The sequence below is a fragment of the Phaseolus vulgaris genome, chromosome 1 (assembly GCF_000499845.2).
Source record: "Phaseolus vulgaris cultivar G19833 chromosome 1, P. vulgaris v2.0, whole genome shotgun sequence".
Taxonomy (NCBI): Eukaryota; Viridiplantae; Streptophyta; class Magnoliopsida; order Fabales; family Fabaceae; genus Phaseolus; species Phaseolus vulgaris.
In genome coordinates, this window is record NC_023759.2 from 5,319,543 (window position 1) to 5,340,339 (window position 20,797).

The following is a 20,797-nucleotide window of genomic DNA, read 5'->3' on the forward strand; positions in this document are numbered from 1 at the left end:
TATAACAAGATCTGGTGATATGATAGAAATAAGTTGTTTTAAATCTCCAGTTCCTAAAGTAAACATCTATAAAAATAATTAATATTATTATAATACTATCAAATCATAACCACCACGTCTACCAAATCAACAGAGAATCACTAATTATCAACATTTTATTATTGAAATCAAACACAAATTAATCATAAAAAACAAAACAGTAATAATCATCAACTAAAAAAATAATATAAAAAATAAAAACAAAGTAAAAATAAAAACAAGAACAAATTGAAGCATGCGTTAGAACAATAACTTATGAAAGAGCGAAAAAATCTTACTTCCGTCTGAATGAGAGAATGAGACAACGCACATACTAGTAATAATGTGAGATAACACACGTAATAGTAGTCGTTTGATCGAGTAAACGTAGATGAAGCACGAAAAAAAGAATGAAATATGAGAAAAAGGAACGACAAACGAAACAACGAGAGAAATCTGAGGAAGAAGAACGACAAGCGGAACAACGAGAGTGAAAGCGGAACATAGAGTGAGGGATTGACTTCGAAAAATAAAATTGAAATTGAGAAAGGAAAGTTTGAGACTGTGAATTGAAATTGAAAAAATATTTTTTCTAAATTTAAGTTATGTATAATATTTAAGAATTTTGTTAAGTTAAAGAATATACTAGTTTAAATTTATAAATTATAATATTTATTTAAAAAGTGTTACTGTTTATTTTGTCTACAGTGGCATTTATATAAAAAAAAATTTGCTATAACAATTAAAATTTATGTTTATTTTATTTATAGTAATATTTATGTAAAAAGGTTTATTTACTAATAGTAATTAAAATTGATATATTGTAACATTTTAAATAAATGTAACTATAAAAAATATCACTGTAGATAGAAAATTGTGTAGTGTGAGATGGTGATGTTTTATCATGGAAATGTGTGCATCGTTACAACCCTAATATATAAAGAATAAAATTTAATCAAATTTATAGTTTCGATATTAGTAAGGTTGATAAAATATTTGATATTTTATTAAAGTATAAGCAAACAAAGTTAAGTAATTATGATTACTTACCTACTTTTTAATAGAAAAAGGCTAAAAGAATATTATAAGTATGATCATGTATATAAGTATTGGGGTAAGAATTGTATTTGATTCAAGAATGTTATCGAAGAAGTAATAGTACATAAACGCGCTATACGACGAACGGTGAGTCATTGCATCCAAGCAGCCATGTAAACGCTAAAGTTTAAATAGTTGACTTTATCAAAGAAGAACAACATATTTGACCTCTCATGAGCATACTTTTTTCTTCTTTTACTTTAAATTAGAGTAATTTTTATTAGAAATGAAATTATTATTATTACTAATTAATTAATTTTTCTACTAAATTTAGAAACTAAATAATTGGTAGTTAAAACCTTGCTAATTAGATACCAATTTAGAAACTATTTAACAATAATATAAACTAATTTACAAACCAATTTTTTTTTAGTTTCTAAAATGGTTTTAATCTAGTTACTATTGCAACTAATTATTTTGGTCCCTAAAAATTAGTTTTTATTTCATGATTTTCTTATAGTGTTTTCAAATAGAGACATATTCATTTTTACTATAAAAATATCTTATTATGTATATTTTAATAGGATTTAGCCATCAATTTTGATGGAACAATTGAGAAAAATGTTTCTTTTAACTTGTTTTATCACATTCTAAAATTTGGTGATGTTTGGATAACATGATTTAGGTTCTTAGATTTTGGAGTGGTTTCCGTGCTCAAACTGAAATTTACGCGGAAATAAAGAATTTCAAGTAGGGAAAACTATTTGTGTTTGAATAGAATCTTATGATAGCTGATTTAGATTATAAGTTAACCTGGAAATTGTATTATGCATGTTTAACAATATAGTTAGTTAAATTGAAGTTTCTTGTAAGGTAAGAAAGAATCTAGGATAGGTTTCTTATAGAGTTCTTGGAAGAACTTAAGGAGATGTTGGAGAAGCTAGATGTTTAAGGCTGGTGGGATTACTACAAGAAATTTTAGAATTATCAACGGAAAATTATCAGTAGATACTATTTGTCAATAATTTGATTTTATCCACGAATGTGTACAACCAAAAATTCGTCTGTAATATCCATTGACCATTGAACATCAACCAAAATTCATCGAAAATATTTGTTAGTAACTATCCATAATAATAATATAATCATAACAATCACAATAATTTTCGTAATTTTAATAATTTTTTTATAATTATAATACTAATAATTCTATTTTATATGGATACTTTATAAAATGAAAATATTAATTTAATAATTGCATGTAATAATAATATTAAAAATAATTATAATAATAATTAGAACAATAATATTAGTAATTTTTTTATTAATAATAGTTTAATACAATAATAATACTAATAATTTTTTTATATTAATATATATTAAAATATAAATTTTGATAATAGTAATATTAATAATCTTATTTTATATTAATAATGAAAATATGAATTTAATTCGATGTAACATAATGAAGATAATAATAATAATAATTTCATTTTATATTAATATGTATTAAAATAAAAATATTAATTAAATGATTTAATTAATAGTATTAATAACACTAATATTATTATTTATTATTATTAATAATATTAATAATATTATTAAAATTATTATTAACATTAATAATAATAATAATATTATTATAAATATTATTATTATTAATAAAATTCATATTAATATTATTTGAATAGTTTTAAAAACACTAGACACTTCATTTTCTGGTTCTCATCATTGGAAAAGTTTCAAAATCATTCTAAATATTTGAGAAAAGATTTATAATTGAGAAAAATATTGAGAAATGATAACAAATTTATATTGTAATTTTTAATTATAATATTGTGTAATTTGTTTTTAAGTATGAGTGAAAGTTAAAATTATGAATATAAAATAATAAATAAGAAATGTTTTTGTATTTGTCAGTTTTTTTATTATAAAATATCCAAGTTTTGTTGTAAAAATATATATTTTACAATTTTTTTTAAATATGTTTAATTATAATGGCAAAACTCGTAAAAACTAATCCAAATCCAAGTGTAAAATATCAGGTGAATTGATTCATATGTTATATTAAATTTAAACTGAAGCGAACAGATTTATATTTTGATTTTTTATGTTTGGTTTGAGTGACTATTTAATTAAAAACCAAACTAAATTGTTAACATCCTTACTCTTGTATATAAATAATTGAATTGAAGTTTATTTTTAAACATATGAAAAAGACTAAAGAACATTCTCTTGGAACTTATACATAATTAAACTCATTTCTTGTCAAAGTTATCTTTGATTCAAAAGGAATGCCACATCCAATTAGAAAAATCTTTCAAAATTTACTTCACCTTCCTTTTGAATTTAGTCTTTCATTTGGTCAGATTGTTTTAAATTTTTTATAACTCTAAAAGTTAATTTATCATTATAATTAAATATAATTTTGTTCTTAAAACTCGTAGTCTTATACAAGATTCAATCCTAATTTAAAAACTTACATAAATGTTTATAAAATGAAAGTCTTAAATTTAAAACCCGCGAAAAAAAAAAATACTCTTACGAGACGCCTACAAAATGAATATTCATTGGCTAAATTCATATGTACAAAGATTTATTTTCCTCACTTAAAAAAAAATTAATTTAGGAAAACAAAACCAAGAAAATGTTATAAAAAAAGTACATAGTCAATTATATATAATTGGGTCAATTATTTAGTCATCAGAAGCTTCAATGGTTTAGGGTTTAGGGTATATATATATATATAACAATAATGTCGTTTCACCAAAAAAGAAAATTAGTAATATGCAATGTACAATGAACAAGATATGTCATACCATACATATTCCAAACCTTATTTAAAAGTCTGAATTATATAATGCTGGGAATCAAATCCAATAAAAAAAAAAACTGTAGTACACTAGTATCGCATACGTATATTTGTATTTTGATACAAAATTAGAGGAAAGTAGTTAGGCCATTAGTTATGCGCGTGGTAGCAACACGGTCAAGTATTAACGCCTCTTCATCGTGTAGAAGAGTATTCAAAAATGATAGGGACACCGTGGACCGTGGTTAGTTAACTCCTCATCACCACTGCATTAACTCATCATCAGGTCTTTAACCTAATTATTAACGCCATGTGGAACCCAGAGAAGTGTCCGACAAAACCTCCTAGTAAAGATCAACGGTTCCAGTTTCACATCGCTACCTAAACTCACTTAACCATGGTTAAGATGGTCAATTACGAAAAAGCCTCCGAAGGAAAAGTTAATGACGAGCGTGAACCACGCGCTAAGGACTATAAGAGAAGCCTCCGAGAGTCGCTGGGTTTGCCGAACCAACTCCTCAAAGGGGACTTGCGAGAAGAAGAAGAGTACGAAAAGTCTCTTTTGCCCTTTCTTTTTCTCTGTCTTTTCTTTCATTGTTTTCTTGTGTTGTTTCTGAATGGCGAGTTCTTCGAGAACAAAATCTAGTGGACCAGTGCTTCGTTCTTCTCTCTCACCTTCTACCAAATTCTGTTCTTATTCGACGTCGAACGCACCGTTTCACTCGCGTTCATCGAGCTTCTTCAACGATCCTCACTCGCACGTGCCGCACCGTTCCACTTCCCCGACGCGTGTCAACGTAATCCGCACGGCGCCATCTCCCTCCGTCCGCTTCGCCCTCGACCGCTCCATCTCCCCGAGCCGGTCCGTGTCGAGCCACGTCATCGTGAAGAAGCACCACCGCCACGTCACGGTTCAGAAGAAAACGTGCATGTGTTCCCCTACCAACCATCCCGGTTCGTTCCGGTGCAGCCTCCACAAGAACAATCACCACCACGCATCGGCCGGTTCGTTCCCCTCAAATCGACTCAACATGCGCCGATCCGCGATGAAGAACTCGCTCGTCAGAATCGGCGGCGTCGAAGGCGAGTGGGTGAAACGCGCTCTCACCGCGCTGATTCGTCCTTCTTCGCATCAACAGAGGAGAAGATCCGCGTTCGAACCGAGACCGAGTCGTCTCTCGATCATGTCCAATTCCGAAGAGGATCTGTGAATTTCTTTTTTCTCTCTCATTACAGGTTTTGAATCGCCGCCGCGCTGGGAAGGATCCTCCTGTTGCGTCGCCGGAAGATTTTTGCGTAGATCTCGAAGAATTGGTTATTGTACATAACATTTGCTATGGAAGGAGAATATTGGACAATTTTGTTTTCAATTAAAACTCAACAAAACAAAAAAACCTAAAAAGAAAAATCAAAGGTTAATAACCTAAATTCACATACTCTGATTTGCAAACTTTCGATTTTCAGAATTCGAATTAAAAAATGGAATTGACGAGTTTGTTATGCTTGCCGATGCCGTTAACGTTCCGTCACTAGTTCTTCACGTTGTGTGGTGGCTTTGTCGCCGCGGTTGCCGTTGACTCTCCGTTATCTTTCGTCCAGTTGCTTTGCGTTTGGTGTAAGGTATTTTCTTTATTTTTAATTTTTAATTTTTTATTATTTATTTAATTGCAAGTTTGGTTGTGCAGCTGTTTGGTGCAGGGGCTTTCATCGTGGAGCCACATTCGTCTTTTTAAAAATATTTAAGAGAAAAGTAGATATTTAAAGAAGACTTTAACAAGAATCTGAAAAGTGGAAAAAAGAAAAAGAAAACCCTAACTATTTTACTAAGCTGAAATTAACCAATAAACATATACTGATTGAATGATACAATAATTTTTTGGAGACAGACAAAGCTAGCTAAGTTGAATATTATTATTATTAAATTATCTTTTTATGAGAAAAAAATAGCTAAGCTGAAAATTCTTTAAGTATGTTCAATTGATGATTTCATGATTTTATTGAATAAATACTTGTTACTTTTTGCAGGATGTTTGTTGAGTTCACATGAAAAGGTACGACGTTATTGAATGGTAGGAAAAAATAACGTGACAGTTCACATGAAAATGCTGCAATATTATTGGATTCTAGAAAACAAAAAAATGATGTGATAGAAAGAGAAGATGACATTTTACCTGCAATTTGCAAAACAGATAGTAGATTAGTTGGAGTAAGATATGAAAGATGGTACTTATGAACACGAAGGACTAAAATGACCTAATTGAGTAAAAGAATTACCAAATTGGGTAAAAAATAATAGTCACCTAATAAGTTGAAATATTTTTTTCCCTAAAAAAAAACCTTTTTTAAAAGTTTGTGAAAATCAAATCATTGCTAAAAATAATTACAAAATCTGATCTTTTTTCTTTTCGGCTCAAAATTCGATTATCCGAAAATCAAATGTGGACCTTTTATCATGATACTCCTCGTCTTAAAAATTGTTCGAAATTCGACCTCTCACGTCCAATTTTCACATAAATTTTCTTTACAAAAATATTTTTAAAAGCATATTGATATGAAATTAGTAAATTTAAATGTTAATTAATGATTCAAATTTTAAGAATAAAATGGTAATATCAATCATCAATCAAGAACAAAATATTGTAAATAAATATCACCTCAATACATAAGAGTTTAACATATTACTCCAAATCCCAAAAGAAAAACTTCACCATTTATAGTGACCATTATAAGCATGGAAAACAAGAAAAGAAGATTCAGGATGTTTCTCCTTGACAGTTGTCTTCTATAGAGTTTTTTTTATCTCTAATTATCCTCCTTCTGATGTCTAGGGTTATACCTAACGCTTTCTATTTAACCTAATTAGGCATGAGTTAAGTGACATCTCACTCAAGCGAAATATTGCTTGCTTAAGCGAATTTCATGAGATAAAGCCCAACTTCACTGGAGTGAACTCGGTTAAGCGAGCCTTGGGTGAGTTCTCAATGCTCAAACTTTGTCTTTTCATCTTGCCTTTAACTTGTCCATTCTCCTTTATCCCTTTTATCTGCATCTAACCCTAGATTTCTGAAATTAGCACAAACTTGAGAATAAATCGTTTTTATTCATCTTATAATCCCAAAATATGTAAAAAGGTTCAAATTCCTAAATTAGAGGTTGAATTATAACTTTATTAACAATTAAAGTCCGTAAGTGTCTATCTTTTTGCATGAAATATTATTGAATTATGACACTTATCAATATCTTGTGTCATTCCTTTGAATGTTGTAGTTTTTTGTGTTGATAATGGTGATATATCATTGTACATAAACATGCAAGATGTCTTTGAAATCATCCAGGATAATCAGATGCTAAATATTATAGTCATTCAACTATGGATGATGTAAGTACAATTTAAAATCTTTACATGTTATTTATTGAACTAATGTTTCATGAGATCAACCATTATCATTGATATTTATATTAACAATGTAGGTAGATAAATCAATTAATCATCAACATGAGAAATGTTGATATTTATGGTTTTCTTGAGTCACAATCTATATAAAAGTTTGGGAATAAAAAAATGGAATGTCAAAATTACATTCAACGATGGTTTCATGAATCCCGAAAGAAGATTTACATGACCTAAAGTAAAATTGATTACATTTATATGTTAATTAATTCAAATAACATGACTATAATCAATTGGTTATGTTAGGTCTTATTATTAATTTATGCTTATTTGTCCCATAGATAAGACTGTTGTATGATTTTGTTCATTGCATAAAAAATCAAGTGCAAATATAAAGATTTTGGTACATGGTATGTTTTAATTAAGAAATAATGTTATTATAGTTTATATAATGTATTAATTGTGTATTTCTAATGACATTTCTTTTTAGTTTAATTAATGTATGTAGTGTCAGGGATGGCAATGCGAGTTTGGTTGGTCCGTCTAGCATAGAATATGCAGATTGAATTTACTAGCCCGTCCCGCATAAGGGTTGACCTACATAAGAAATATATTTTTAGAAGACTAATAAAAAATATTTTTTTAAATATAAATTTTGAATAAATTTAATTTTTTTTATTTAGATGTATTAGATAAATGATCTCACAATATTATTCTCATGACACATGCACAATAAGATGTGAGTAAAAATTATGGAATGTGAAATATGAGGTTGCATGAAGAAAATATGGGGTTGCAGAAAAAAAAAATTAGATTTTAAGTCACGTAGGTTATGCAGGCCAGCCTGCCCCGCCCCACAGTTGGCCCGTGCAGACTGCGGGTTATGCAGGACAGGCCAACAGGTTGAAATAGGTAGCTTGCCACGGACGATCCATCCCGCTTTGTCATTCCTATGCAGTGTGTTAGATGATCGATCTACTTCATCATCACATAATCTATATCGGGTTTATCCTAAGATACTTAATTCTTGATTGAAACTATTAAATTATAGTTTTTTAGTTTTTCAATAAATTAACTTCGTTCAATTTTATATATTATAGTGCAATAAACAACCAGAAAGTTTTGAACGTGGCTAATATGTCATTCATTGAATGTAAACCATAATTCATTATTGTTGATTGTTGGGAGGAGATATTAGAAGACTTAAAGTATTCCAAAAAAGTTCATTAGAGGTTTCATATGCCATTACGAAGACTAATATTTATTTCTTATTTCAACTTTTTATATATAGCGAGTCATTGGGCACAAACAAAATTGAAGAAATCCATCATAAATGGACAAAATATTTATTTTATATGCATTAGAAGTTAGAACTTGTTATGATTTAGAATTGCATAGTACATAGACATTGCCTTTTCATATTGTTATTTTAACTTTTAGTTTAGTTTTAATTATGTTATGTTTGACTTTATTTTCCTAAGTTTTATTATTACTAAGTTTGAATAAATTTTGTTTGATTATTTTCCGACAAACTAGTCTATATAGGTTTGTTTATAACTGCAGTTTACAATTACAAGTTTGAAAATTAATAAATTGACCAAAAACTCTTTTAAAAAAAATAACATATTACATCAGTTGTAATACTAACTCATGTAAATGTCATATATGTAGCATTAACCCATGTAAAATGTCACATTACATCGATTGCAACATTAACACATGTAAAATGTCTCATATTACATCAATTTCAAGAAAAAATCGATGTAATAGATTTTTTTTGCCTATTTAAAATACTATTTTATATCAATTAATATTTAAATTTGATGCAATATTTGTATTTGTATATTCTACATTAGTTGAGCAACGATGTAAAATGTAATCCACTTTCTATATTATTGACGTCTATTTTGATGAAAGAACCAATATAAAAAAAATCTTCTATAACTAATATAAAATATATCTTTTGTAATAGTGAAAATGTCGTCATTTAGATGATCTACCTGATCACCATCGATTATCCATGAGACAGAGTGTTATGATTTTTAAGTTATTATTCTTCTTGAAGTAAAATTTTATATTAAAGAAGTAACGGTTAAATTATTCATTAAAAAAAATCTTAATGTTATTCGTAAAGAAGTTTAAATATAAATTACTTTATTAAAAAACTTAATTAATAATATTTATATTTATAGTGAATCGAAACTAAAATAGAATATATACACATGTCAACATAATAGGAAAGATAAATAGGAAACAATATAAAAGAAGTGCACCAAGAAAAAAGAAACAGAAATTGAATACTTTGACTTAGTAATTTAATACCCGTTACCAAAACTAACTAAATCGAACATCTCTTTCTAATTTATTTCAATAGGTAACAAACTTAAACCCTAAGTCACTACAATTTTAGAAAACATACAGCAATTTGGTCCAATTTGAAAATCTTCGAAGTTAGAGTAATAGAAGATTCCGGGTGGATCCATTTCGGTTATTGGGCCAGGATTTCAGCCCAACAAGCGGGTAACATTAAATTACCAAACGTCACTTTTTTGTTCTCCGTGTCGGCACCTGGATTCCGCACCTAGTTTATCTGTCCCTTTATTACTTAACCGCGTCTGAGCCTTTCCAAATAAACAAACACGCCGTTACCATGTCTTCCTTTTCCGCCATCAGAACCCGATCCTCACCGTTCATCGCCCAAAGCTTCTCGATCCACCGCTTTCAGATCCGCCACTCCTCTACCTCTCCCTCCGCCTCCTCGATCCTCAACACCCCCGACCCCGACCCCGTCCCGACCGGGTTCGGTCGAACTGCACTTTCGACCGCTCTCGCCGGCTCCAGTGTCCTAGGGCTTCTTCTCTACGGCTTCTACTCTTTTTCGCCCACTAAAGATTTTGATTCAATCGCTTCCTTTGTTTACCGCTCAACGCCAAATTCCGAGGACCAAAACGAACCCCGCTCCTTCTTTCCGAAATTTTCACTCCCTGAAAGTTCCGGTAGCTTGCTACTTGGAGGCAAGTTTCTCTCGCTTTAAGGTTCTCAAAAAATTAAATTAATTAATTAGTTAATGTTTTGAAGCTGAATTGGTGGTTCTGGTTTTGTTAATAATAGTAAAAGTAACAAAATAACGTCGTTTGGTTTTTCGGTGATGCAGATGCGTTCAGGAGAAATGTTTTCTTCAACTATGAGAAGCGCATGAGGTTGCGAAGTCCTCCGGAAAAGGTGAATTTAATGACATTTATGACCTTGCTGTTCTTATTTAATCAAATAAATTTTAACATAATAATCTTTTTCTAAGCGCACTAACTTCTATTCATGTTTTTAATTGTGGTTGATTTTCTATTTTTTTTTTTACTTGAAAAACTTTGTAAATATTGTATGACGAATTTAACTTCTTTAGCTTAAAGTGGGAGAAATTATTACATGTTCCGGGCTACTGTGGTTTTGAGTCTAGATCAATCTCCATGTGATACATAATGGATTCTATTTTATTAAAACTGTCTTGTAAATTAAAAAGAATCTCAGTTGTGTTGTGTAGATATTGGTTGGGATCATAAATACGAGGTGACCCTAGATCACATAATAGTTTTTCCTTAAAAAGTGGCTCAAAAGAAAGGGAGGAGAGATATGGAAGATGTTATAAGTGATGTGATGGTAAAGGAAGATAAAAATTAAGAGAGAATGAGTGTGTATTTATATTTTTTATTTTTTGAAAGAACCTCTTTCACTAAACCTTTTTAAGAATGTAAATTTTTCATTTACTTTTAAAAATCCTGTGGATTATGGCCAAAACATAATCCCAACCAACATCAACTAAAAAATATTATGAACTGATTTTACTTAATTATTAAAATAATTTTTTATATTTGATGACGATTGAAATACTCTATCCAAATAGGAAATTAAAACTCAATTTTTTTTTATTCATCCAAAACATTTAAAAGATGAAATTATTTAACTTAATAGCAATTCAAATTCAGCATAATTGAATCTCTTGGAAATTGTAAAATTCTCTATCCAAACACATGGTTGATTTTTTATCTTTTAGGTAATTAGGAGGAATAATAATAAGATATATGATTACAAAGTTAATGTTACAATTTTTTTTTCAAATGATCACTGTATTGACAATGTCTACTATTATTTTGATTAAGGTTTTTGAGTACTTTGCATCTGATCGTAGTCCAAAAGGAGAAGTACTGATGAAACCAGCAGACCTAATGCGGGCAGTGGTTCCTGTTTTCCCTCCATCTGAATCCCACCTTGTTAGAGATGGATACTTGGGAGGAGAAAGGAGTCCGGGTCATTTACGCTGCCCTCCTTCTGAATTTTTTATGCTTTTTGATGTAAACAATGACGGACTTATATCTTTTAAAGAGTGAGTTGTCTCTCCTCTGTTAATGTTGTGTTCTTTGTTAAGTGTATTCCTTTTGTGATCGGGAAATAGGGTGTTTCTCAATTTATTGTATGCAAGCTGAGCATGTTTGGTTTCACACAAAGTATAATTTTCATGTGTTTTTGTGCAGAGTTTGAAAACATGAAACAAAGTAAAAATGAGGTGATGATTTGGTAATTGTTATTCAAAATATGAAATGAAAAGAGAAAATGTTTTGTCAAACTAAATATGTCCTTTGTTTTCTGCTCTTTCCTTTTTAGTTTACAAAGGTTGTCTAAGGCCTGTTATGCTGTTATGGGAAGGGGGATAGTGTAAAGTGGAAGCAAAGCAGCCTATGTATGAATTCAATTGAGGATGAATCAGTCCTCAAAGGGGCTTGCTGCCACTTTTACTAAGGTTATTTGTCTTATTCTTCTGGTGTTTACTCTCTTTTCATCTATCTGCTCATGCTCTATGTTTGTAAATGTGTCCAACTTCTGTTCTTTTTCTCTGGAGCAGGTATATCTTTTTTGTAACACTACTCAGCATCCCGGAATCAAGTTTTACGGTGGCATTTAAAATGTTTGATGTCAACAATAATGGGTGAGTTTTTATGCTACTCCTTTGACAGTGAATATATTGTGATTCGTTGGTTTACTGTATATTCTGCTCTTTACTCACTCCACCATTATATTAATCAGTCATTTTTTGAGAACATTTCTATTAGATTGTTGCAAACTTGCAATGACATCAATTTCAAGGCTAAACAAAATGTTGCATTATAACTGTAGCCATTTGAATTGGATTTGCAGCCTTGTGGATGCTTGCTTTTCCAGTATTACATCTCTCTTCTGATGACATTGGTTCGTTTTTCCCATTTACAACTTTACAGGGAGATAAATAAGGAAGAGTTCAAGAAGGTGATGTCATTGATGCGATCTCGTCATCGACAGGGTGTTCACCACAGGGATGGACTGCGAACTGGCCTAAAGGTGAATGATTCTGTGGAAGATGGAGGGCTGGTGGAATATTTTTTTGATAAAGATGGAAATGGAGGCCTCCAGCATGATAAATTTGTTAAATTTTTGAGAGACCTGCATGATGAGGTAAATGTCTAGTTGCTTCAGTCGTAGTGTCCTTGTGGGACTTGAAGGATAGCTATCATGATAAAAATGGTTGCTTTGTCACTTCTGCTCCACTTATTTTTTGATTCCCACCATAAATTTAGTATGTATGTGAGATTATTCTTTTCCATTTTCTGTAAAAGTTTCATATGTGTAGAATCTTTTCTATGGTGACCTCAGAAATGACTATATATGAACGTTAGTTGCAATATTTTACGTAGATTCTGAGACTGGAGTTTGCTCATTATGACTACAAATCACAAGAAACCATATCAGCCAAGGACTTTGCACTCTCCATGGTTGCTTCTGCAGACATCAGTCATCTAAGCAAGTTGCTTAAACGGGTTGATGTATTGAATGATGATCCATGCCTCAAGGATGCACGTATCACATTTGAGGACTTCAAAAGCTTTGCTGAGCTACGAAAAAAATTAGTGCCATTTTCAATGGCTATTTTTAGTTTTGGAGAAGTAAATGGTCTGTTGACAAGAGACGATTTTCAGAGGGCAGCATCACAGGTATGCCATTTTATCTTTAATATTTTGCTCAACATAGTACTAATGCATTGATGGTTACGATGAGCAGACATTTTTGTACAGGATTCGATTCTTATATCCAATCAATGTTGCAATTTTCTTTCTGCTATTAACCTTTTGAGATATAAGATCCGGGTGTTTACTTTAGATTATCGAAGTTGGTGCTTTTCTAATTTTTTTTTCCTTAACCATTTTGTAGATTATATAGCTAGAGTAGCAAATTCTTATGTTGTTTGATTGTTTTAGGTATGCGGCATATCTCTCCCGGACAATGTGGTTGACATTGTTTTCCATGTGTTTGACACAAACCGGGACGGAAACCTAAATTTTGAGGAGTTTACGAGAGTGCTACACAAGCGAGAAAGGGACATGGCACAACCCGTGGGGACAGGAATCATGGGTTGGTTATCATGCTTCTGGAACTGTAGTAATAACAAATCTTCAGGGTTGTTTTCCTGATGTGGAAAAGTTATTCACAAACATTTCAAGTACAGACAAAACAGAATGGACTGGAACCGATGGGGGGAAGTAAATATTGAAAGAAAGTGGTTTTGGTCTGGGACTTGAAGTTTCCCGTAAAAGGCAAGTGTCAAATACAGGTCTTCCTGATATAATCTCACTTTGCAAGTACCCTCAAAGAAAAGGTGGTCACAGAAATATTATCCTTTTGATAGCTCAGACATATCCACCGACTATGCTGCAACTGCTAAATCTATGTGTGCCCTTTACCAAGGTGGTCAACCCCTTGACCCCTGGAACTATTTTGCCATGTATGTACCCCAGTTTTGTAATCTGCGCTCAGCATTCACTATGAATGTCTGAGGTAGTAAATTTACGAATGTCTACAACTGTTCTTATCTGCAGTATATGTTGATGTAACATGGTAATAATGCACGTTACAAAGTGCAGTCAGGTAGATCTTATAGCCTTAAGAAGAACGACAGAACAATTGTATTAAATATATACTACAATGTACTTCTTTCTTTCCACATCTATTGATGCAATGATTAATGCATGCATACCATATTATGAAATAATTAGCTGGTTCATGTTTGGACTAAAATATTTTTCCTACTTTTGTAACCATTCTACACGTCTAAATACGTGATGAAGTATTTGATAGGATGGTGTGGTTTATGCTTAGTGAACACTTTGAATAGCTATAAACAGGCATCCTTGTTTTCTATTTTATTTAATGCATTCTTCTACCATAATATTCTTGTATAATTGATACGTATGATACAGTGAATGAATTTTAAAACAAGTTACAATACATAAACAGTATTAAATTTGCATAAGAATCGTTTGAACTATTGGTAGGATTTAGAATTGGAAGAGAAAAACTAAATTTTAATACTCTATAAAAAATGTAGTCTATAAATGTTTGACTAGGAGATATTGTTGATAAGAAACTGAGTCATATAGTAGTTAATGCATTATATATAGATTCACATATGCTTTGGTTGAAGAATATTAACCTTAATTCGTTCATTTTTATATATGCACTCCTTATTAATAGATATTCATTAAAGAGTTTAAAATAATGTAAATCATACTGCTATTATTTATAACCATGTTATTGTTGCGAATTATTCCATGAACTAATTCATTATTGATAATTAATCTTTATGACCATATTCTAATTATATTTTTGCCTGACTATTTTTAATGAAATTTTCTCTCAATAACAATTTTTTTATCTGCCTAAAGATTCGAATCTGGTTCAAAATTAAGATTTGATAATTGATTTATTGAAATTGATTCATAAATCAAATGAGTTGACCTTGAGTTGAAAATTGAGTTTGTTCAATAAATCAGTTGAATTTAAGTAATTGATAGCTCAATTTATTTGAGCTATATAATTAAATTCACATGATAAAATTATCAATCAGGTTTATTTTTTTACACGAAAAAAATATAAACAGAATAAGTAAAAGTCAAAATTTTAGACCAAATCGAGAGAGTTGAATTAGGTTATATTTGTAAGCTTGAATTGAGTTAAATACAAACTAGAAAAGAGAACTTTTATTGAACTTGAGTTGAGTTATGTCCTTCAGTTTCAGTTCCAAGAGCAAAAGCTTTGTTATTCCCATCTTTTTAGAACCTGTATTTACCTTTTTTTCTTAAATTAAAGAGATGAGAAAAGTGATCGAAAAATGAGAAGTTAAAGTTTTGAGAAAAGTGCGATTAAGAAGTCGTCAAAGGCTGAAACGAGAAAGAAAAAAATTAGCAAGTAAAGGAGGGACCAAAATAAATTACAAATAATGCGAAGGAAAACCAAACACACATTTTGTGAAGAAGGATGAAACGACGTCGCTTGACTCCTATTTTAGGTGCAAATTTTGAATCACGTCAACCCCACCTTGTCTCACTCCACATGCTTTTGTGCTGTGTGTTTTATTTATTTTCAAATAATAATAATTATAATAATAATAAAAAAGGTGGCACCTTTTGTTTCTTCCTTTCATCCACAAATCCCTCATTGAATCTCTTCTTCCTCCTCCCATCTTTGACTTGAGGCCAAAGAAACCCTAAGCCAAAAGGGGAAGGAAGGAATAAACATCTCCATAACCATAATCATAACCATAATCATAACCGTATAACACACGTAACGTAACATATCTCTTTCACTTCCTCTGTTTTTCAGATTCATTTTCATTTATTGTTATCGTTTGTATTAATTACGACTCATTAATTTAATTTAATTTAATTTTTTTTCACGACAATCGATGATTCAGTTACATGGGGAAGCCGGCGGGTAAAAAGAAGGATCTGGAGTTTCCCGCTCCCGCCACCAAGCCCAACGGTCACCACCCGTCAAAATCATGGGAGGAAAAACGCGGGGCGGTGGCGGCGGCGTCGGCTTCGTCGGCGTCGTCGAAGACGTTGGACGAGGACACGGCGATGTTCATAAACATGTCGCAGGAGCTTCGAGAGGAAGGGAACAGGTTGTTTCACAAGAAGGACAACGAGGGAGCGATGCTGAAGTACGAAAAGGCCCTCAAGCTTCTGCCGCGGAACCACATCGACGTGGCGCACCTCCACACCAGCATGGCCATGTGCTACATGCAGCTGGGGCTGGGTGAGTTTCCGCGCGCCATCAGCGAGTGCAACATGGCGCTGCAGGTGTCGCCGCGCTACACGAAGGCGCTGCTGAGGCGGGCCAAGTGCTACGAGGCGCTGAACCGCGTGGACCTGGCGATGCGCGACGTGCGCGTGGTGCTGAATTTGGAGCCCAATAACTCGACGGCGCTGGAGGTTTTGGATAGCCTGAGGGAGACGGTGGAGGAGAAGGGGATTGTGATTGACGAGACGGAGATAGCCCTCGCGGCGCTGCAGCAGCATCCGGAGCCGCCTTCTTCGCGGCTGAGGAAGGTGGTCAGGGAGAAGATCAAGAAGAATAAGAAGGAAATCAAGGGCGAGGATGAGGGAAAAGCGAAAAAGGTTATCGTTGAAGAGAAGGTTAAGGTTGATAATGTTAGAAAAAAGGAGAAAGAGAAATTGGGGAAAGTAGAGAAGGAGAAATTGGAGAAAGTGGAGAAGGGGAAATTGGAGAAAGTGGAGAAGGGGAAATTGGCGAAGGAAGATAAAGGGAAATTGGGGAGGGAAGAGAAAGGGAAATTGGGGAAAGAAGAAAAAGGTGGTGTTACTAGGACTGTGAAGTTGATATATGGAGAGGATATTAGATGGGCACAATTGCCTGTGAATTGTGGAATGAGGTTGGTGAGGGATGTGATAAGGGACAGGTTTCCTGGGTTGAAGGGTGTTCTTGTGAAGTATAAGGATAGGGAGGGTGATTTGGTTACTATAACTAGTACTTCTGAATTGAGGCTGGCTGAGACTTGTCATGTTCTTGGGTCGATTCGGCTTTATGTGACGAAGGTTGAGCCGGAAGAGGAGCCATTTTATGATGATGGGGTTGTGGCGGAAGGTGGGAAAGTGGTTGAGAATGGGAATGGGGAAGTGGGGAAGGGGGGAGTAGTACTGTGGGGAAGGGGGGAGTAGTACTGTGGAGGATTGGCTTGTGCAGTTTGCTAGGCTGTTTAAGAATCATGTTGGGTTTGATTCTGATGCGTATTTGGATATTCATGGGATTGGGATGAAGTTGTATTCGGAGGCCATGGAGGATTCAGTGACAACCGAGGCTGCTCAGGAGCTGTTTGAGATTGCTGGGGATAGGTTTCAGGAGATGGCGGCTTTGGCTTTGTTCAATTGGGGGAGTGTGCATATGTCAAGGGCTAGGAAGAGGGTGAGTTTTCCGGAGGATGGATCAAGGGATTCTTCGTTTGAGTGTGTTCAAACAGCTTATGAATGGGCTCAGAAGGAGTACATGAAAGCAGAGAAGAGATTTGGAGAAGCTGTGAAGATCAAACCGGATTTTTATGAAGGGCTTCTTGCTTTGGGGCATCAGCAATTTGAGCAAGCAAGGCTGTGCTGGTGTTTATTGGCTGCGAACGAGAAGGATTTAGAAGTCAGACATTCGGATGAGGTTCTGGAGCTCTATAACAGGGCTGAGGACAACATGGAGAAAGGCATGATGATGTGGGAGGAGTTGGAGGAGCGGCGATTGAATGGACTGTCCAAATCGGATAAGTATAAAGAGCAGCTAGAGAAAATAGGGTTGCATGGTATTTTCAGGGATGTTTCTTCTGATGAAGCTGATGAACAGGCTGCAAGGATGAGGTTGCAAATATATCTTTTATGGGGCACTTTGTTGTATGAGCGTTCTGTTGTGGAGTATAAGCTAGGCCTGCCAACATGGGAAGAATGTGTAGAGGTTGCAGTTGAAAAATTTGAACTTGCTGGAGCTTCTACAACTGATATTGGGGTCATGATAAAGAACCATTGTTCTAATGAAACGGCAATGGAAGGTATGAAATGGGAAAATGTGGTCCATAGAGTGTATTTCTCAAATTTCCTTCAGTTTCAAATATTTCTGGGAACTGACAATCCTATTCTCTTAATGGCAGGGTTCAAAATTGATGAGATAGTGCAAGCTTGGAATGAGATGTATGATGGGTGGCAGTTTGATGTCCCATCATTTCGACTTGAGCCGTTGTTCCGTCGGCGTGTTCCAAAACTCCATTACATACTGGAGCAATTTTGAGTTTTCTTCTTGCGTTTGTTATTCTTTATAGGGGCAATATTATTGCTTCTATTTTCTTTATAAGTTTTGGAGGCCTTCTTCTTTCCATTCTAAGACAGGTATGTAAGACCATGCTTCTACTACAGTTTCGTTTGCATGTACCTGGGCTGGCTCGTGAATTATCTTTTCTGTTGTTAGGCTCTCAAAAGTTGAGAGCTTAAAATCTTGATTTCTGTGTTCAGAACACTAATAGGGAGATTGAAGTGCAGCCAAATGCACTAGGCTCCCACACCATGGGTCTAGAGAGGGTAGATTTCAGAAAACTTTTATTTGTAACAAGTTATAGGACTATAGGTGCATATGCCTGGCCTATATAGTAGAAATACTATAATTAATTTAGAAATGATATGTTCATGGAATCAACTAGATGCTCATGTCTTTAGTACTTTCTGAGATGGTTCTGTGACGTGTTTGACGCAACAAGTTATTGTAAGGCTATAGACTAGTGAGGTTGCTTATCATGTTAAATTTTGCATTGATTTTGTGGTGAGATTGAGTAATAGATAAGTCTTGTGTAAACATATTACAATTAAAAGCTTCTGGCCTCTGGGGATATGTAGCAGTCATCCCTACTCAATATTTTGGGGAATGAATGGCCTTTTGCTATGCTGTCCCCATGAGATAAAAATAGACTCTGTCAATAACATGCATAACGAATATACAAAAGAGGTAAAGAAAAAAAAAATAGACAACTGATTTATGTGACAAGGCTTTTGAATTTTTTATGGGGTTGATGAAATTAGATGATTTGAATTCCTAGTACTGGTATGATACATGGTGCTAATAGCATCTGGCTCTTCTGGATGCATGGCTTCTAGACCAGTTTATCCCCTCCCTGGAAGAAACTGTTGCCATTTTGCATTTGCGATATTGTGGGATTAATAGGATAAGTGGATAGACTAACTAGTGACTTTAGAGAACAAATTTGTACTTTATCTTTTCCTTTAGTATGATCAATATTTTCATCCTTAACTTCTAAATGGTCTATTTTTTTGTTCTAATTTTGAATAAAGTATTAAGTTTTTGTCAAATGATGACATCGATATGATTACCCTGACTGAATTATATTGCCCTTTGGTTGCAGGTATTCTTTCTTCACATTGTTAACTTATTGATTGGTGCTACGATTGGATTATTCTTTTGCATTGCAGTTTTGTACGAGGTTGAGATATTTAGGCTAGGAAAAGCCTAGTTATATGGTTTGTGATCTTTTAGAGGGGATGTGTGGTGTGTGTCATTCTTTACAGTTGTGATATATATCAATATATGATTGCTTTTGTTGGTGTGAGGTAGTGAGTGATTTGATTTGATTTGTTGGCTCTGGGGTTTGATGATTATTTTAGTTGTCAAAATGTCATTTGTAACAGTATACAGAGTGTTGTATAGTACATTATGCATTTTTTAATCACATTCTCCTGAGTGAGATATAAGCTGCTCATGCTTGAATCATCAGTCATTCAGATCTTGGTTCTCATGTTTTACATTTCTCTTTTCTTTTCTTGTTTATTTAAGTTTAATAATTTTATTTTATTCATTAAGATTTCATAAGATTTCATTGATTTAGTTTTACATTAACTTCCCAGGACGAATACAAAACACAAATAACCTAAAATAAAAGTCTTAAAACTTAAGCATATAAATAATCATTATAATCTACATATTTCATTATTTTAATTCTCATATTTTCTTACTTTTTTTTTAATTTTTGTAATATGATATTTTATTCTTTTGATTTTCATTATTAAATAATAATATGATAGAAAAAGTGTTAACACAACACATAACATCATGTATATCTCGGGTCGATGAGTGTGAAAGGAAAGTGAAACAACAGAATATACAATCAAATCAGCATACAATATCCTAACAGACGAAGAAAGGGGAAGGATGACCTATGTATGAGGGGTTTTGGAGGATAAAGACTCAACTATCAACTCACTTGACTGTATGGCGGGTGTTGGAAAACAAAATAAAACTAAGGTAAGTTTGGCGAAGAGAGGGATATCAGTGGAGAATAGCCTATGTAGTATGTGTGGGGAGGAAGAGGAAACAACGTCATATATTTTTTGTGCATGCATGGTAGCTTGGTTGGTATGGGCAAAATGCTATGAATGGGTGGGGTGACATCAATTGCTCATTATGAACCTAAAAGGCACTTCGTCCAATTTAGATTGACTAAGAAAAGTGAAGTCGTCAACAACATATGATTTTATGTATGGATAGCAGTAGTTGGAGAATTGTGGAAACAAAGGAACAAGAAGATTTTTAGGAACTATAGATCATAGTGAAATCTTCACGATGGTTCAGTTGAAGGTTTGGTCGTGAATAATTGCAAAGGTTAGACCAGTATGTGTTTT

General features: G+C 33.0%; 2 protein-coding genes and 1 pseudogene across 6 annotated transcripts; all 3 read left to right on the top strand.

Moving 5' to 3' along the window:
• The first annotated feature begins 4,485 nt into the window (after positions 1–4,485).
• Positions 4,486–6,284, top strand: LOC137813306 (uncharacterized). Its single transcript, XM_068615439.1, has 3 exons — positions 4,486–5,182; positions 5,333–5,488; positions 5,894–6,284. Exon 1 carries the CDS (start codon positions 4,486–4,488, stop codon positions 5,077–5,079), a length of 594 nt encoding a protein of 197 aa, XP_068471540.1. The 3' UTR covers positions 5,080–5,182; positions 5,333–5,488; positions 5,894–6,284.
• LOC137813305 (calcium uptake protein, mitochondrial-like) lies at positions 5,255–14,285 on the top strand. Of its 5 annotated transcripts, XM_068615436.1 has the most exons (10): positions 5,255–5,282; positions 5,402–5,488; positions 5,894–5,919; positions 6,732–6,838; positions 10,414–10,481; positions 11,414–11,637; positions 12,154–12,237; positions 12,527–12,740; positions 12,980–13,276; positions 13,541–14,285. In XM_068615436.1, the coding sequence occupies exons 3-10, from the start codon at positions 5,912–5,914 to the stop codon at positions 13,751–13,753; spliced, it is 1,215 nt and encodes a 404-aa protein (XP_068471537.1). In that variant the 5' UTR covers positions 5,255–5,282; positions 5,402–5,488; positions 5,894–5,911; the 3' UTR covers positions 13,754–14,285. The 5 variants fall into 5 exon arrangements, with proteins under 5 accessions (XP_068471537.1, XP_068471538.1, XP_068471536.1 ...); XM_068615437.1 differs by lacking the exon at positions 5,255–5,282 and having other exon boundaries at positions 5,374–5,488; XM_068615435.1 differs by lacking the exon at positions 5,255–5,282 and having other exon boundaries at positions 5,482–5,919.
• A 1,475-nt stretch (positions 14,286–15,760) lies between these two features.
• LOC137813307 (protein PHOX1-like) lies at positions 15,761–19,900 on the top strand (annotated as a pseudogene).
• The last annotated feature ends 897 nt before the right edge of the window (positions 19,901–20,797 follow it).